A 20199-nucleotide genomic window follows, 5' to 3' on the forward strand; every position below is an offset into this window, starting at 1 on the left:
CATTCGCATACATAGCCCAAATCAATTGCACTCAATAGCAGTCATCTTTGGCATGAGAGAGGGGACTCGTACGTCAGAGCAGGCTCTGCCAAAGAGATCCTCTCTGCCTGCCCTTCTCTGAGCAGCCATCACTGTGACCCACATAGTAATCATTCTAATACTGTGAATCATCTTTAGTCTAGGCCAGCCTGGCCAAACAACTCTCCAGTTTAAAGCAAACCTCAGAGGTCTTAAGGGCTGCAGAGATAATCTGGTTAATCTGCAGGGCTTTCAACTTTTAAGTAGAAGCCTACAAAAAATATCACTGAAAAATCAACTTGGGAGAGTTAAATTAAGCTGGAGTGTTTTTGTTGAACAGGCATTTATTAAAATGAAAATACACCTCTGAAGCAGTTGCCCCAACTTTCTGGCATTGAGGGCTACAATCCAAAATGTAATATCAGCAGTGGGCCATGAACCAGCAAGATTATAGTGGACATTCATAATTTAGAGGTACCCAATAAGTGTCTTAAGTAGTTCATCTTTAAAACAATAGAAAAACCTTTGTCCAATATACAGTAAATATAATACAGCATGGACTTGTATATCTATATGTAGGTGGGTAACCCATACATGCACCTGAACACAGACTGACAAAACCTCTCTGTCAAATATTTTTTAGAACATGCAGGTAGGTATATGAGCATATCAGGCAAACATTAGTAATATGCAAGCTACAGTCCAACGTTCTGTTTTCACAATAACAACAACAACACAGCTTAAAGTGAAGTGAGAGCAAAACAAGTTTGCACATCATGGTCTATTATCTTAGCTGTCATATAGTAACAAGGTCACAAAACGATCAGGACAACAAATTAGTTTGTATTCCAACTTGTAAATAGCAGCCAAAATGAAAAACCTCATCATGAATGACATCACAAGTTAACACACAAATAGCAATAACAAAAATAAGCAAGGTTAGCAAACTCTGATTTAGTTAAATATTGGTTTTATAATCTGACAGAATGTACTTTTGCCTTGTCATGTAATTTTGCTTAACCGCCACTTTTTGGACCTTTGTAAATCCATCAGTCCTAACAAAACAGAAAAACTACATGCAGTGCTTTTTCATGTGTTAGTATCAGTTTTACAAGCCTGTGGCACTTGCTCACTAACCCCCATGCACAGAAGTATGTACCTCTTACACCATTAGTTGTCATGGAAGCAGCTTAATCTGATAACCACTGAAAGTGCCAGCGTGGCCATGCTGGACCCCGACTGTGCCTCACTCCAAACAGAGATGGCACATCATTAGAACATGGCGGCATCTGACAGTGCAGGCTGTTACAAAAATTTGCCAGGAGGTGGCATTCACAAGGCTAAAGGAAATTCTCCTGTGAGTTAAAAGGTAACATTGCTGGTGGATATGTTATCTGTCTGTTTGGGGGAAACGTGCTATGATAGCTTCTGAGGCTGTGTCCTATTTACTGATACTGACTAGCTGCCTCTGATGTGATCACTTGCTAAGAGGAGAAAAAGTTGCAGGCTCAGGGGCCACGACTTGGGGTATCTCTGCTCCAAAGCAGAACAAATTTGCAGGCAGCCACTAAGAAATGGCTATCAATGACATTTCAGGCCATCAGTAAGCTCTAATAAAGAAGGGATTGATGCGAGAAGTCTGAATCTGGAATTAGCATACAGACAGCTGGATGCATGATTGAGCAGTTCCCTTTGAGAAGCGCCAGAGAAAATAAAAATCTAATGGAATACAGCTTGAACACTTCCAGTCAAGCAAAGAAGACACATGTGACATTCATTTCAGAAGTGAGGCGGGAAAAAAAATCATGTTTGACTGACAGTGATTCTTGTTAAAAAGACACTCATCTCCTAATTGAAAATACAGAATGATTAACCAATGCTGACTTTCAAGTATGCAAGTAATAACAATACCGTTAATTAAACCACTGGATAAAGACCTACCTATGAAGGTCTGCTGTGCCTGTGCATTTCCCCCTATACGAGGGGAGCATGAGTGTGGATAGCTGGATCCATTGGCACCCATCCTCAGTTCTCTTCACTTGCTGTTTGGGGGTCCCCCCTCCTGCTGAGTCATTCTGCTCAGGCAATATATTCCTCTCAATCTTCAGCTGTTAGCGCAGTGGGTCAGGCACGGGTCCTCTGAAGCATCTTCAGAGCTCCAAGCCCAGCCTGCCACACCTGGGGGAGAAAAGATGAAAGAAGAAAGAAAAAAAAAAAACACAGGGAGGTGGTTTAGTCACTGAGTGATTAGATTTTAAATGTTGCCAAGGAACACCTCACAGGGATTAGGACATGATGAAATCGGCCTGTTTGGACTCTGTCAGCAATAATGAAAGGCCAGGGGTGTTGGGGTTGAGGAAACTGATTGTAGGGACATTAATCACTATCTGTTGTGTTGTTTCAACCACAGTGATTTTAGTACAAACATGAACCATATCTTCTTTGGCATTTTTAAAGGCCTGAAATGTTAGAATTTTTTTTTCAGACAGCTTTTTTGTGTGACATTCCTCATCTGAAGACTGTTTGGGCTCCTACAATCCTCCATGGCGACTTAGGTTAACAGAGACTTCCTCTGCCTGGCCCTCAGGAAACGCTGACTGGCAGTCAACAACAAATCTAATGCAGATGTACGGTGATTTTAGGAGGGAGGCACGACCTAGCACAACCCACTCTGCCTTGCTCCAAGCCCACATCCCATGCAGTACTTCTTTGTACTCCAAGCTATGGTTTGACCCTGAAGCCTACAGTAGCCATCCCATCTTAGCCCACACTGCCAGCTCTGTTTTAATCCTCCTCCTTGCAGCTGTATCTGACACAGCAGTTCTGCTATCTTCAGTTCTGAAATGTTAGTTGCCTGCATGTGCATGCACAGAAAGGTTAGCCTTGAAACCTATGTTAATCTAGGGACATAATTTGCTTTAACTGGTTTAGGGGCATCTTTCTCTAAATTCAGCCAATTCTTGCTATGTTGAGGGCATGTGTCCTTGCCAACATGCTCAGCACCACCCATTTTTTGTTGGCAATCAAAGAGCAAGCCTCCATATTCAGCATATTCACCACCAGGTCTGCACACAATTCCCTTTTACAAATCACGAATCAACCTGAAATGCTGTGCATGTACATGAGCACCAACTTCCCACTTGGTGAACACCCACAATCAGCCACATTTGGTCAAGAAATGCCCTTCATGAATACAGATATGCATACTGAAGAGTCTGTCCATTCATCTTGTTTTGGGAGAAAACTACACAATGGGAGCTCAGGACAAAGTGAGAATTTTCTCAGAGTGTGAAATCAAAGTTCTCGTCAGAGAGGTGAAAGCAAGAAAGGAGATGTTGTTTGGGTGCCTCCACAGACGCTTAAAAAAAGCATTTACTGAGTGGGGGCTTTTATTTAAATCCTATTGCAGCTCACTCAGCTACATTTTAAATGATGCTGCTGGATACAGATTTTGTCCATTATTCATATAAGCATCAGAAACTGCACTGATGCAAACTGACATATGTGGAGCCATCCACAGTGGACAGTCAGAAAACAACAGTAATCAGGCAGCATACCCTGTGCGTTATATTTTGCAAGTAAACTGTGCAGAGCAGTGTCCTCTTTTCTAAAAAAAAAAAAAAAAAAAAAAAAAAAGTAACTTATTTTTACTTCTCCTCACATAAAATTTCTGCAAAGATGGACCACTTCTGCTTGGGTTATGTGCAGCAGTAAATAAAGCTGTCAGGACTCTTACAGAAATAAACAGGAAGTGGTGTGACATAAACAAAGATGCCAACAAGTAGAGCCCTACTAGGCATCGCCACAGTATTGGTGCCAGTGTTTGGGGCCAGGGACAGTAGAGCTCACTCCTCTAGACGAACATCAGCATCAATAATTACACAAGTCGACATTATTGGAGTGGTGCCAAATAAAGAGGAAGACACTAGTTTGGCTGATAATACTGCTGTGGGTGAACCAGGTAGGCTACAGGCCACTATTTGATCCTGTTTATGGAAGTACTGCACCAAACAACGCTCTTTATTTCTCACACTGTATCAGTGTGTTATGTTTATTAAGCCTCTTAACATGGCTGGTGTAATGCATCTTAAAAGGGCAATCCTATGTCACAACAGCCATGGCACATCATTATGCATCACCAGTCATTTTACAATATTCCTTTGGCCATCAGTCCAGTTGTTTAACACCTTAATTTTGTCATAATTATTGGGTCTCACTGCCTATCAGCATGATAACATATAGGCCTAATTACAAACCAAGAGATGCCTTTGGATGGTCTTGGTATGTAAGCTTTCAAAATAAAGCAAGTTAGAAGGTATTCATGCACAGTGATGCTCTGATAGCAGAGATAGCTTGATCATACATCTATGTATTTCATATTTACTGAGTGAAACAGTGATTTGAACATTATTTCATGTATTTCACTAATACTTACTGCTGCAACAGTTGCTAACTATTATATGTAGACTTTGATTATTATTGAGGTCTATCACCAGATTATTTTTCAAATGCTTTCTCTCTACTCAGTTCAGGTTGGCACAGATGGAAGGCAACTTGAAGGAGCACCAACTATGTCTTACATCATTGCATAATGAATTATAATTGGAGCTCACTAAAATGTTTTCAGTGCTTGACAACATTAAATATTTGTTGTGATAAACAATATTAATAAGAAATGACAAGTTTGAAAGCCAGATTAGGGCATTACATCACACAGAAATGTTAGCCTTTCATTTACCTATGTGGGTCCCCAAATATATGGAAACCCCACTGTTTAAAATAAGGAGAGAAGTGAGAACTTGCCTGTAACCACACTGTACCTTCCTCTGGCCTTTACTGCTTCTACCACCCACTAAAGAAGTCTGTTTTCTCTTTTCTCCTTATCATATTGGCTGCTGTTTGATTAAGTACATGCACCTCATTGACTATGTATAGTGTCAACCAATCAGGCCATGCATTAAAATGTGGGCATATTTGACAACATGTACACCTGAGGGCAACTTGAATATCTAAACTAGTTTCATTCTGTTGACAACCAGAGCGACCGTTTCTCAAATTTCGACAGCACCGACAACTGGGGCAGCTTCATACACTGTTTGTTAAAAACTGCCTTGAAAATTCAGACATGTGATTCACATTGGACTAGGCGTTTAAATATCTCAATCTGAAATCGGTCCCATCTATACACATACATTCTGTCGCTCTCCTGTGCGAGGTCAGACCAGAAGGAGAACTCGAGTGTGATAGGAGATCTGCTTTATCTCAGACTGCTGTTTTTTCTGCCTACCATACTAATAAATCAATGTGTCTGCCCCTGTAGAGCAGCATTCTAAACAGCCTCCCAAGGGTTCAATGGAAAACCACAGCCTCTACACCCTGCTCCCACCCCACCCCCATCCACACACACATCCACACACACATACACGCGCACACACGCAGACGAGCCAGTCACACTGGAACTCCAATAAAAATGTTGGTTGATCTTTATTTCATTAGACTGTTTTAAATAAGCCAATCTTCACAGGGAATTCATTTGGACAAAATTAGAAATTGAATTTGAATATGTAAGAGAGAGGAGGAAGCCCTTGAGATATGCTGTCTTGTTTACAAAAGGGGTGGGGTAGGGTGGGGTGGGGGGGTCCCTCCATGGAGCAGAGCAGAGAGGCAGAATAAAACAATACAACCATCGCATCAGTCGAACAATACACTGACTCCCAGCTACACAGACACACAGCTTAAACTCATTCAAATGAGTGAACCAAATTTAACTTCAGCTGCAGTGCAGAATTCTAAAAGCATAATTTAGGACAGCTATTTCCTTGAGACCTGAGCAGCACTCACCCTGTTCAATAAGTGTCTCCAACATAATGTCAATGATAAGAGGCATTTTCTGTGGCTTAGGACTGAAACAGTGAGCTGGTCTGTTGTGCTCGGGGTGGGAGCAGAGGAGGGCAGTGCCACAGACTGGGAGGGCAGAGGCCGGCCGAGCTGGAGTATGTGTCGCTAATGAGAGGTGACAGGAGAAAGGCTCTGTGTCCTGGCGTTCCCCACCCCCACCTATCTCCCTCTTGTGTGTGTGTGAGTGTGTGAGTGTGTGTGTGCACGCGCGCGCACACACACACTCACACACACACACACAGCCTTCAAACTGCTCACCTTGCTTCAGTTGTCCGGATCATTTTATTTAAATCATCCGCTTGCAGAGGTATAACAGACAGACCCTGAGCCTCCCACAGCACATTACCATACAAAAATGCTTGGCACAAGCACAGGACCAATGTATTATTCAAATGACAGTCAAGTCACTTTATCAATCATTTATATAGATTTCTTCATCATGGCTAGAGAAAAGGGAATTGGCAGGTATCTGGGTCTCCTTTCCTTTCCCTGCCACTTCCAAAGCAGCACCCTGAGCCTTTTTTCATACCTGACACAGCATGTGATTCTCTTTCACTCTCACACACACACTGCTATGTTCAAACAGCACGAAAATATCCTGTATGCTGCTGAGGACCTCTCTGGACCCACTGAGAATCTCATGAATGAAGTGATGATGAAATCACTTCTTCTTAAAGCCCTCTTTCCTAAGAACAGTGACACAGCCCCTAATCTTTTTAAAAAGAGCAATCACCGTGTCAGTGTCACAGTAAGTGCCTGAATGAAAGAGCTGTAGCAGCAGAAATACAGAAATATGTTCCCACAACACTTGCCTGTCTAAAATTACACAGTAGTTTTAAAGTGCTCTTCATGTGCTCTTCATGTGTCAAAGCTCTCAACAATATTTCACTTCTTATGTATAATTTCTACAACAGAGAATTTTTATTAGACAATTTTGTAGAGATGGGCAATCAATCGAATTTTAGCTTCAATCCCAATTTTGGCTTCTACCAATTATGAAAACAAGATAATCAAGATAAAATGATTATCGTGCCGCATTCTGTTTCACAGTGATGCTCTCATTTTGTCTAGTGTTGTAAATCCAGTATACCCCCTTCCTTTGCAGCTGTGTGCTTTCACCCCTCTGTAAAAACCAAAACTCACTCTCAGCCAGGCATGTTTATATTTAAAATTCAAGGAAATCCAGCATTAAAAAGACACTTAAAAAAAACTTCAATAAATGCATGATGTTTCCAAAGTCAATGAGGATTCATGTCAAATAATTGTAAATAATTGTGATTGACCAAAATGATCACGATAATGATTTTTGCCATAATTGAGCAGCCCTACAATTTTGGTTCAGTTGTTATTGCATGTTATTAGCTTATGATGTTCCATTATCCCCAGCCCGGAGTAAACATGGGAAATCTTCCTTACTAGCTCAAATGTAAGGAGAGAGAGAGATTATTTTTTGAGAAATACTTAGGGATCTTGTCCAATTAATGCCACAAAAAACACACACACATTTACAGTTATTGTCAGCAAGTGTCTAGCTATAGACAAAGCACATGACAAGTTTAAGGAGGATAAAAAAAACTGAGAAAACTCATTAAGAAACTCCATACGGTTCTGCTGTCGCTTAAGATGTTAAATGACCAGCAGGGAGAGTGGGTCATTATGTGCTTTGCTAACCAAGCTGGACAAAAATACTGCCTGAGACGTAATTATAGACTGTGTGACTCTTTGGATATTTGATACAATCACAGGCGCTCTAAAAGGGTCATAATAAGCAATGCAGCGGGGAGCAGAAACCAGAACATTCCAACACTGAGAGTGACCTCCACAGTGTTGATGTGTCTGCGCAGATCCCACAGCAACTTGTTCAAGTGGAATATGGACCACAGGCGGAAACAAAGCAGAATAAATAACTCCCTCTGAAATAATAACGATGTCACCATTTGTCTGAACAGACAGCCGGCCCCGGAAAGACAAAACTCAAAGGCAGAGCAGACTGCTTACCTCTGCAGTGCTTTTGCCAATCAGGCCAATCAGTGTATCAGTGAACTAGGCCAGTCAACTGATTACAGGCTCTGTCGGGGAGAACTAGAGGAAGCTATCAGAACAGACTAGAAAACAGCAACATACTGAAATGACAAAAACAGACAGAGGAAACAAAAGTGTTAATGTCACCATGATGACTCATGGTGGGGAGCCTCTGGATTACACTTTGTCAACAATGCCAACCACAGTGTGACATTTGGCATCTCACTGAATAAGTTGTCTCACACTTTGAATATCTAGCTCTAAAGGCCATGATACACAAGCAGCAAAGGAAATTTACATCTTGATATACCAGCCACTATGACTTTATAGCTAAGGTTAACTGGTTAAAGAAAAAATCTATTGACTACTCCGCTGAATAGCTTTCTTACACCTATCCCTAGGTTGAAAGGCACGTTGTCCTATCTCATGGTGAGATAAACTCACTATGCTTGGCTTCTTTAGACTGTACTAACCCTAGGGCAGGATGATCTTGGGGAGGAAAATGCAGAGGAGGTCTGCATTTTCTGAAGAGTTCTTACCTGAGTGCATACTTCTTCTATTTGTGCAAAACACAAGGTCATTCAATGCAAAATTATTGATTGCTCTCATTTTACAAAAGGTCCGACTTTCTAGGATCTACAGTGATATGGATCCAACCTGTGACAGATGCCATTTAGCTCCAGCTACACAGGCACATCTGTTTTGGTCCTGTCCATCTTTGCAAACTTTCTGGGCTGAGCTTTTTGAGACACTGTGGGAACAGTTGGGAAGCTGATTAAACCACATGCTATAATTGCACTATTTGGATTTGCCCCATCCCTATTATAATTCTCTGCCTTAGAAGCAGATTTGATTTGCATTTGCTACCTTGCTGGCCAGACACTTAATTCTGCTGAAATGGAAATCTTCTGTGCCCCCTTCTTACAATCTCTGGATTGTTCATGTTCTTAACTTTATCAAACTTGAGAAGATAAGACATACTGTGGGAGGTTCGACAAAAAAATTCAATAAGAAGGGCCCATTCTTTAGACGTGTTGAGGGGTTCAGTTTCCCTCCTATTCCTGAGTGAGTTATATAAGGGCTCCCCCAATTTTCTGAACCGATTATTACACTGGGAACTGTAGCACAGAATGTCAGCCTATGTGAAAATTTCTCACTTTATTTCTATGATGTGTAGGACAAGGTGTATGGCCTGACAGAAATGCCTTTATATATTTTTGTATGCATATGAAGTACATTTTTTGTCTTTCTTTTATTTATTTATTTTTAAATTGTGTTATGATATTTGTTTGTATGTATGTATATATATATTTATTTATGTATGTATTTTTTTGTTTTTTATTTTTAAATTTTTTGTTGGGGGGGGGGGGGGGTGCATGTTGTATCTGTAATTGCAAATTAGCTGTGAAACTTTAATAAAAATGATCTTTACAAAAGAAAAATCTATGTTCCAGCAATGTAGTCTTTTGCTAATGTTATTGGCAAAATTCTTGAAAAGGTGACAATCAATATGTTTACATCCCATCTACAATGTTTCAAAACATTCCCCTAAGGTTGTGACCCTAAGGTCAAAACAATATCGAAGGGGACAAAAAGAATGAATGATCTGCTCTAGGCCATCATGCAAGCCAACATTGGACAGTGGCATCTTCTCAATAAAGGCATGCAGTGTCTGCACTCACTTAATGACTATACAAACACCGCCAGACAGTCTATCTCCAGAGAATGAATGGCAGCTCAGGAAACAATGAGAGCTCTTTTTTTTTTTTTTTTTTTTTTTTTAAGTGAGCTCTCTAATGCTCCTTGTTGAGTTCTCCATACAACTGGCCAGTGTCAACAGCATTTCAGGCCAAAGTCCAGCTCACACAAGTGCTCCAAGGCAAGTACTTGCAAGCACACAGCCTCTCATGCCAGTCATGAACTCCTGAATATGTTAACTCTAATGACTACATGTGACCATATGGCCCTGGAGCTCTCACACACCAATTTTCAACCTGGCGAAAATAAGCAACCTGAATCCTCAAGGGCACAGCCAATACACCCTTTAAACCTAAAAAGACAGGCACTAACAGGTTAGCTCTCAGAAGAAGACAGGGTGCAGAATACTGAGCCTAACCAGCATTTTAGTGAGATTACCCAAGGATTACCACTTATGGGGACCCTGTGCATATGGCTCCTCACCATTAAAATGATGAAGCATGCACTGTGGTTCAACACAGACTCAATGCAATGGTAATATTAATTAATTTCTAGCAGGTGAATAATATAGCCAATGAGCAATGTACAGTACCCTACCTACTTCAGCATAGCAAATTGTTACAACCACAGTAATTACTGGCAACCAGTAATGAGTCACCAGTCTGGATTTGTATTGAACATGGTTAGACACCGATAAAAAAAAAAAAAAAAAAAAAAAAAAAAAAAAAGGACCTTTCACCACAAGTAGGCTACCAATTGCGATAGCCAGATGACAAGCTACACTGTTGCCATAGCACAACCTATCAACAACTATTTGACACAGTGGCAATAAACAGCAACATGTAGGCTGATGCCGATTCGCCACATGAAAATGGGAATTCAACCGGCGTTTGTTTTTCTTCCATCGAGCTAACCTAATGTAAAGAAAATTCCTGCTTCCCTCAAGTAAACGACGTGTATACAAAATAAACCCCTTTACAAAGGCTTTGTTGGTAGCCTACGACCACGGAGCTATTGTTGCTCTTAAGGCTACCAGTAGGCTACCGCTGCTCAACGGAAGCTTTGGTAAAAGTGACTGAAAGAGCAAAAAATAAGTGTGGTGTTTGACAAAGGCTGTGAAAATATAAACCGCTGTCCGAAAAGTGTGCCACAGCCTAGCTAGAGGAATCATATTCACGACAGCCCTGTAATTAGTAGCATATCCTAGGAGGCTAGGGTAGGCTATCTCTGCCGTGTCGCTGTGACTTTACCCAAAGGAAGCAGCAATTTACTTCAAGCAGGATGCGGTGCAACTGTTGAAAAGCAGACGTTGAACATATTTACCACAAAAGCGTAGGCGTCCTGTTCATTTTTCCTCTTCGTATCGCCCCGTAGTTTACCCAGCACTCCCGACCCAAGTTGTTCCTGGCAGAGAGAGAAAAAAAAATGCAGCTCAACACCTTCTTTTTCCAACTCAGTTCATTACGCACGGCTCGACGTCAACGGCCACAGTTGATCTCTGATCTGCTACAATTTCTACTTGCATCGACTTTTTTCGGCGGATTTGCTCTATTTCCCGCACAATTACAACTACACCGAAAGCGTTTTAGCCCTCGGTTCGGCTAGGTATTTCCCCATAGTAGCACAACGCCTTGTTGGGTGGTTGTTATGGCCTATCCCAACACTACCACCGTCAAGATGGCTCGAATGAAAGACACGGTTTCCGCTCATGCTTTTCAAAATGAAAGCCGTCATAACGTTAGCTGTTGGCCGTTTAGCTGACTTACACTTGTATCTGAAGTGACTTAACACAAGTAGATTAAAATATATTTATATTAAATTAAGCCTGCTTTTCACAATAATTCAAGGCTGTGCAAGGCTGCGAGATGCAAATTATGTTTTATTAATGGTTGCCAAAAATACTTAAAGAACGAGTCAACCACAAAACATATACCGGAATGTGTTCTGCCTTGAAAAAAAAATCAGTTTTACATGTGGCACCGCTATTTTGATAACATAAAATAACCCAGAGAATGCCAGCTCTCCACGTTCTAGTGACACATTTTAGGCTTTCACTTTGGAGGTAAAATCCTATTTTTTCCTGTGTTTTTTTGCTGGCTGTCTCTGGCTAACTTGACGCAGCTCCCAGCAGCGTATGCTGACTGGCCAAGAGGCCCGACTCCACTCCAGGCAGTCTGGGCAATAACTCATTTGCGAGCGCCCTCTAGCGTCCGTTTCAGGCAGTGAGGATTATGCACACTGTGCTGGGGAAAGCTTCTCTAGCCATTTTACATCTGCAGGTTATACCCCTCGCTATTTCCTCAAATTCAGTTTTTTCTATTCTATTCTATTCTATTCTATTCTATTCTATTCTATTCTGCTCTGTTCCAGTCGATAAACTCTGACTCAAGTCAGAAGTTATGACGAAGCATGAAAGTTTTTGACAGCCAAAAAAAAAAAAAAAAAAAAAAAAAAAGCATCTAAATATCACTCCGCATTAAATTAAAAGCTGGATAAGCTTTCTATTCTATTCTATTCTATTCTATTCTATTCTATTCTATTCTATTCTATTCGGTCTGATAGCTTTAATATGGATATAAGTAGGTCTTGCTTACATAGTTGTGTGTATCTACGCTAATATTCTTCCGTTGTGTGATTTTTACATTTATATTAATCCAATATACCTCCATAAATCATAACAAATTTATAGGCTTACTCTATTGATTATTGTAGGCCTAACAATTGTTATTCTGGATTAAGTTAATTGTTGGTTGCAGAAAGTGGTCGCACAAACAAAACCAAAGGAGGTGTAGACATTTTTAAAAGGAATGTCACACTGTATTATGTACAAATTGAGTTAGTATCGAAGTCTGCAGGGGCAGGAGCTTGGCTGAGCCACAGCTGACTGAAGTTCCAGTGACCTCCAACTGAGGGCGACACAATACATATAATGCAATTAGGCCTCAACCTCTGATTAGATTTAGTGACTAATATGTTATACAAGTACTGGGCCCGCACTGCTTTCGACAAGATGTGAAAGGTATTTTTTAGACGGGGTGCATGTGCATGTTAACACATTGCACCACAACGCCATTATAAGGCTGAGCCTAATAATTTATTTATTGTTTCTTTGGGCTTATTGTCTTTCTGCACTGACACATTATACTCCCCTCTCATTTTGCACCAATTGGTCTTGGTCCATGGATATCTTTTTTTTTTTTTTTTATCATTAACTACTCTCCTCCGTGATATAATTCATATGATTTATTATCCAAATGAATCTACTTATCTCAAGCTTATGAGAACTACTTGGTCCACGTCATTTTTAGATAAAGACCTAGAGAGCTCATAATTTGCTGTACCCACTGTTTATATTTTCATCACTATTCTTCCATCTTGTAAATTAAAAAAATATATAAATAAATATATTATATAAATTTTTATATTACACATGAGGCAACAAGAAGTGTTGTCTTTGTTGTCTGTTTCTGACTTTGCATCTTCTTTTCTAAATTGATTAAACAATTAAAATTCATTGTCTTGACATGATGAACTACAGAAGCCTTTATTCCAGTTTTATTTAAAAACTGCTGTTGCATGTTTAGAGCTACAGTTTTCTGACAGGTGCCATGGTATATTACTATACTTATTAAGTGGGTTTTGAGCTCCAGTCCCACAACTGAGAGAAGATTCCTCATCCTGATGAGAGCCTGGTCAGTATGTTTGTTTACTGTATGTTACGGTTTGTTTATTTCAGTTTCTTTGACCCATGGACGTAACTCCTCCCAGGAACAGTGATGGGAATTTGATGAAAACAGCTACTATCTTTTTGCATCTCACAGGATGTAAGGAGAATTTTCCAGAGCATCAGAGTCTTCCAGTAGGGGAGAGTGACTGTCAGCCACTCAGAGACAAGCTGAAGGATGTTTTCTGTTCTTAGAGGAGCTGTACTGACCAGGTCCACGGTTCAGATGAAGGCCATTCAGCAGAATCAAAGGTCAAGCATCTACAGCAAGCCACCCAAGGAGAAGATCGGGCCAGTGGTAGGAACCAATTATTGCTCTGAAAGTCACTGAATCAACAGAAATCCCATGGTTGTCTGTCAGCATGCTTATTAAATTGGTGCTAAACTAAGATTAATCCAATTCTCAGAAATCATATAGCAATGGATATCCATACAGTAGTACAACAGCACAACGAAGTTAGTCCTTGAAGTCAGGATCTGTGATATGTCACTCTCCTGCCTCTAATGCGAGGAATTCAAGCGAATTGTGTTTCCCATGCAGCCTGCAGAGTGGGAGAAATGTTTTATTCATTTCTTATCCATAAGTCAGGGGGAAGCTCTGGCCTCAGTAAAGGGATCCTATGATGGAAGTGTAACACAATGCCCTGTGTTTATGCTGCTATAAATCGGTTGAGCTGTCCTTGGGGACATGCGGAGGGGTTTTTACAAAGCCTGGCTGTGGAGAAGAATACAGGAGAGTCAGGGGACAAAGGGAATGTGATGGCAGGAGGATGGAGACAGGGACAGACGAGACACTGAGATCAGGACCTTCTGCTCTGGACTTATGGCCGATAAGTCCTCAGTCAACTTGTAGATGACGGAGAGGGACAGGGAACCTTCTGCTTTCATTTGTGCGTGCTTGACAATGTTAATATCGTTCTTTATCTAGCTGTATATTTTGATTAAGAATGTATACATGTCTATTAATGAAATATTGCTTTTCTTTTATTTTCTCCATTTTTTCCCCACAGCAATCTCTTTTTACCCTGTCCGTGTTTGCTGTGACTCTCCTGGCCCCAGCTGGATGGATCATGCACCACATACCAGTCTACCGGCAAAGACCTCGTCCACAGCCCTGACTGATCTCCATTCAATCTGACAGAAAACCCTGCCCTGTTTGTGTATGAAGCTCATTTACATGTGTGCAAAGTTGTAAAAGACAGTCAAATCTTTGAGAGTACAATGCTGAAAACATATTGAAACTATTTTCTGTCTAAAGAAAATGATTCACACCATCTAATAATGTGTTATCTTTTGCTTATTGCCACAAGACATGGAGTAGAAACCATATAGACTAATCTGGGTGAAAACAGTCAACACAATGACAATGATGAGTGCAGTGTTTGGTGTTGGGAAAATGTGTGTTTCAACATATTCTGGGGATTTAGCTTAAAGAAAGCACAAGAAGCTTTCCAGGATCCACAGACAGGATGTTGTTCCTCATCAGCTGGAGATGAGATGGAAATACTCCAGTGGTTCTTGGCACAAACCGCGGCCTGGTGGGAAGGGTCTGAAGTCTGTTTATGTGTCACTTGCATAGGGAGAAGTCATCTGAGACCCTTTAAAATAATAATAATAAAAAAAATGCACAAATGCTGGGAAGTTTAAGTATGAAGGTCGGGGAAGATGCATTAAAACTAAAGCCTTGCCTTCTCTTGTTGTCACTATGGAAAAAAAGAAAAATGTACCACTCCCAATAAAAAAATTACAAATCTAAATTTTCCAAAAATTAAAAAAAGAAGAACATTAAAATATAAATTGCCACTACGATACTTTATGATTATAGTTATGACAATGTGACAACCATCTGTTGCATGTTTAGTCTCCCATATGCTGTGCAAGGGGGGAATAATAAACATAGTAATCTTTAAGTAAATTTCATTAGAATTAGCCTATGGTCCATAAGACTTTTTCCTTCCCATAATCAGCTAAAAGACGACTGATTGGGTTGTTCGAATTCTTGAATGACAATTTGTCAAAGCCGGATCAGTCCATTTGGTAAGGTATGTTGTGGCAGTTGTATCTCAGGCTTCCTCCCCGGCGTCAAAGAATATAATTCCTATTTCATGCAACTCACACACAAAATGGATCCTCGTTTTAATTCCACCAAAGCCTTATGAAATCGATTGCTCCGCCGCTAACCTATATAAATCCATCGCACGGAGTGGTACAATCAAGCCCAGCCTGGACTGCAAGGGGGGTATATTCACTTTTTCACGACTGAGGGAAACACAACGCCGGCGAGAGAAAAAGCAAAAAACAATTGACAGTGTCGGTTTCATGATTCCCGAAGTGTCTGCGAAATGTCTACGAAAGCAGAACAGTGTAAGTACGGCGGTGCGCGTTTTTTTCCTTTCTTGTCATGGGGGTTTGGGAACTGTAAATTTTATTATTTTTTTTTCTGGTTTAATGAAGAAAGCGAATGAGGGGAGCTGTCCTTGGTGATGAAACCGCGGTTGCCAAGGCAGGTTGCAACACGTCCTCTCACTGCAGAGAATGGCTGGAGGGCTTAGTGGGAAGGGGATGCGCTGTATTTCTCTATATTTCCTCTAGATTATAGGGAGGGAAACAATTTAATGGCTTTGAGACAGCCGTCAGGTTTTTGACTGGCGTGTTGGGGTTGAGGTGCGTGCGGGAAGGAGCTGTACTATTGGTCTCAAGGTCGACCTGACAAATTCTTTACTGAACAATATGGTGGCATTAGATTGATCAATAATGTGGTTTGTTCACACCGTCCTGTATTAGAGACACACAGGCCTATTTGTCCTCCTTCCTCCTTTTGCTTTTGAACAGGTGGACAGCGGCCTGTATCAGAGTACGGTTTATTAAGATTACAAATGAGATGCCCAGTAAGGCATTTCCATGATGTCCACACATTTCCCTCAGCCATTACCCATTTTATACATTCGACAGAAGTAACATATAGGATCAAACCTGTTTGGGTGCTCCTCCCAATTGACAAAAAGTTGTTTGTTATTGTTGATATTGTTTGGTGGTCAATATAGAAGGAAAATGAAATTATTACACATGGAAAGGTAACTTCTTCTGTTGATTTGGTTAAACTGCTATTCTGTTAAAATTTCTATTAAAACATATACCATCTCCAGGTATACTTGTTAACGGGGTAACAGGGTGTTTTAATACCCAATTTGCCACTAAAAATAGCCTATGAGTCTTTGTCAGTCAAAATGCATCCAATTAAGAACAAAGGAGTCTATGCAGTGCAGCAAGCTTTGACCACACACACACACACACACACACACACACACACACACACACACACACACACACACACACACACACACACAAGGCCTGCAGCTGTTATTTTTATTTTTGGGGGTTGTCATTTACAGGTCAGGGAGGGAGCTAAATATTATACTGCCCAAAGTCAGAGAAAATGGAACAACAATGACCCAACTCAACTTATTTTAGGCCTTATTTAACTAGGAAAAACAACTAATCATACTTTTGTAGTTACAACAATGACTGGGGGAGGAGTAGAATGGGAGAAAGGGTCACACCCTCCCATATACACAAACACACACCTGGGAGCTGCCCACTACAACCACAGTCTTGCGCTGCCAGCAGCTGAGCAGCTCCACTGGAGCAGTTAGGGTCTAAGTGGCTGCTGAAATGTACCTCAGTTGCAGTAGCTGAGAGAGGAGAAAGCACTCTCTCACTTTCACTCTGGCCAGATTTTCCCAGCTTGTCTTGGGACTTGAACTGGCAACCTCTTGTTCATGTGCTTGCTTCTCTAAGCATTAGGTTGCTGCCACCTCTAGGGCTTGCTGTGACCTAGCTGCCTTACTAAAAAGGTCACTTGGTGTGAGCCAGAGTTCTTTGGAAACACAGACTTATTTCCTTGATAATTGGAGCAGCCATGTTACATTACACTGATGTCTTATAGGGATTTGACTAAATGGAGATCACAGCAATGTATAAACACAATTTTGTATATGTTGCACCATTTTTTGTCTCTGTGCTCAGGTTGATTTAGAGAATCTTTTCCTTTAAATGAATATTTTTTTTGCTCTTTGTGTTGTGGTGTCACTAGCAGTTGATTTGCTTGTTACTCTGCTCTTTATTTTGTCTAGTTGCTTCTAAGATACGATACTTGCAAGAGTATCACAACCGTGTGCAACACAATATTTACCCTGTGCCCTCTGGAACAGACATTGCAAACACACTGAAATACTTTTCTCAAACCTTGCTCAGGTAAGTACCCTGCGCTGGAGCCAACAGGTGAAGTAACAGACATAGAATGTTTGATATTTAGTTTCTTTCATAAAAAAGATGAGGTAACTTAGGCTGTTGTGAGAGGGATGAAAGTGACATCATGATTAATGTCCACATCTATGTATGTAAAGTTAGACGCTCAAAATTTTTTTTTAGTAAGGGAAACGGCCTGTTCCATCCCCTGCCTTGTGCTAAAACCTCTCCTGCATTGGGAGATAGAAATACGATCCAAGTCTGTTCTGTGGAAAGTGAAGGAGCCATGAAAATGTGACTGTTCGGAAAAGCTACAGACTGAGACAAAGATCCTATGGAGTTTTGGTATTGTGTTCCAGAGGCAGCGGAGGTAGATGGCCCAGTGATGTTTATTGATTCAGTGGCCGGCTGCTGGATGAACACTTCCCTGGGGCAGCCTGTTGTTGTCCTTCCCATAGGGGCCGGTGGAGGCCGGCTCCTCTGGCTCTGCAGTTGCAGGGTCAGCCTGCTCCCCTGGGTGCTGTGAACGCCTCAGGAAGGAACAGTATGTTATTTCCTTCTCTAACACAGGTCAAGCAGACAGCCATTTTGGACACAGGCAATTTAGATATGTGTGTGTCATCATCTCCCTGTTTACAGCTGGGGCTTCGTTCAGTGTATTACACTGCAGTGATTACACATTTCTGTAGATTAGATATTAGATATTTCAGGTCTAATATGCTATAGCTTCAAGATTGCTGCCCAGTGGTCTCATAGAAACGAACTTATTATCTTATTTATGAAAAGGGATGGATTAGGGGAGACAAAAGTTCTATGCCCTACTTTTATCAGTATTATCAGCTTAAGGTTCAATCTATTTGAAACTACAAATCTACAGAGTATATGCTTCAGCCCTTTAAGGATTATTCCTCTGTTGAAACATTGTGGACACTTCATGGCTGTCTGAGGACTGTCCAGCACTGACAGCCCCTGCGTTGACATCTCATATGTCTTTGGCACAGATGGAGCATGGCAGGGGCTGCGACTTCGGTGGTCTGTCGTAGCAGTGTGTTAACTCAAGTGATGATTTTGTCTCCGAGAGCCAGTGTCACTTGAGTACGAACGGAGTCCCACTATGTGATGCATTTGGTTCATGTATTCCCAGAGCACAGTCTCCAGATTCCAGATATGCAGAACAAACCTCTGTCCTCACTTTGAAAATGTCTGCTGTCCCCAGACACCTGCGTTTCTGTGGCCTGGGGTGGTGAAGAGGAAGGAAGGAAAAGCATAACTTAAAATGGAAGGACAGCGAGATGACAGGGAGTGAGACAAGTGAGGCTTCAAAAGTGGAGGAGGCAGGTTCTTGGAGAGAACAGGGTCCCTCAAAGACAGAGGGTGGAACGGGCCAAATTAATAGTTGATTCATATGCCATTGTAGGAGGTTCAGCATTAGTCAAACCCAGAATTGGAAAAGAGAAAGAAGGCTTCATTTTTTAAAATTATTTATTTCTTTATTTCTTTATTTATTCTACCATATAGACAGTTACCTATAGCTCATAATAAAGGAGGCTTGGAATATTTCACTAGGCAGGTAGGGGCTGTAGGTGCTAGACTTGGCCTCCAACCACTTAATTGCAAAGTTACTCACAAACTGTCCAGCTCTCTGCATCAGTGAGCCACGGACTCAGTTGTGCTGACTTCATGTCAAATTACATCACTAATTAAAATGACCGAACATATCTGGATTATATATAACACTGCTCTAAGTGTAGCACTGTTTGCAATGTAGTGCAAGTGATTTTTTTTCTTGGCTTGATAATAACTGAAAAATTATCAGTAAAGGAAGTTTGAATGTGCTTTGAATTCTTGACAAATGCATAGTCAGTGGTTCTCTTTTGCATAGAGAGCAGAATTAGACTGCAGGTTTTGATAGTCAATGTATGTCATGTGTCTGTACCAGTGCATTTCTACATGTGTTTTGTGTGTCGTGTTTGTGTCGTCTGTATGTACGTGTGTGTGCACATATGTGTGTGTCGTCGCGTGTATGTCCAATGTATGTGTGTGAGTGTGTCTTTGTTTTTGTCTGTGTTCATTGTTCAAATTAATGATGGTTGCTATGAGAAACTGGCAGTGAAAAAGTCATACTCTGTGGGGTACAGTCTATCAGATATTACTGTTGGGTTAGTTCTGGTGTAAAAACACAATTTTATGACGTAATCTACATCGACTAAAATCCCACAGAGTATAACTTTGAGGGGATTAGTCAGAAGTTGTTGACACTGTAAAATGTTGTAGTCCTAATGTTATGCTTCTAATGTTATGTTATGAAATTATAGTGTTATGAGGCAGATCTTTACTGAAATCCCCTTACTCACTTGCCGTGTACCTTTAAATGCTGTACCTCTTCTTTTGTGAGTGACCTTTCAAAAAAAAAAAAAAAAAAAACAAAAAAAAAAACAATACATCAGCATTTATAATCTGGGCTCTCATGATAAATCCCAATCATTTGCCTGATAGAACAGCTTAGCTCTTTAATAATGTGCAATAAAAGAGCAATGCTCTCTGGCCCCCTTCCCCCCTCCTTCACCCTAGATGCTCCGCACTCAACCCAA

General features: G+C 40.9%; 3 protein-coding genes across 3 annotated transcripts in view; 1 reads left to right on the forward strand and 2 right to left on the reverse strand.

The window, feature by feature from the left end:
* The window catches only part of btbd7 (BTB (POZ) domain containing 7), a 27915-nt gene extending 16608 nt beyond the window's left edge, over positions 1–11307 (reverse strand). The window contains exons 1-2 of the mRNA XM_030044636.1: positions 10960–11307; positions 1960–2196 (exon numbers count right to left, since the gene is read on the reverse strand). Of these exons, the coding sequence (XP_029900496.1) occupies positions 1960–2041 (82 nt within the window). The 5' untranslated portion in view covers positions 2042–2196; positions 10960–11307. The remainder of the gene's footprint in view (positions 1–1959; positions 2197–10959) is intronic.
* The window catches only part of LOC115354312 (inositol-tetrakisphosphate 1-kinase-like), a 578973-nt gene that overhangs the window by 54344 nt on the left and 504430 nt on the right, over positions 1–20199 (reverse strand). The gene's annotated exons all lie outside the window — the stretch shown is intronic.
* The window catches only part of unc79 (unc-79 homolog, NALCN channel complex subunit), a 32699-nt gene continuing 28085 nt past the window's right edge, over positions 15586–20199 (forward strand). The window contains 2 exon segments of the mRNA XM_030044672.1: positions 15586–15724; positions 17494–17614. Coding sequence (XP_029900532.1) covers positions 15703–15724; positions 17494–17614 — 143 coding nt within the window. The 5' untranslated portion in view covers positions 15586–15702.

This window comes from Myripristis murdjan, chromosome 22, assembly GCF_902150065.1.
Source record: "Myripristis murdjan chromosome 22, fMyrMur1.1, whole genome shotgun sequence".
NCBI lineage: Eukaryota > Metazoa > Chordata > Actinopteri > Holocentriformes > Holocentridae > Myripristis > Myripristis murdjan.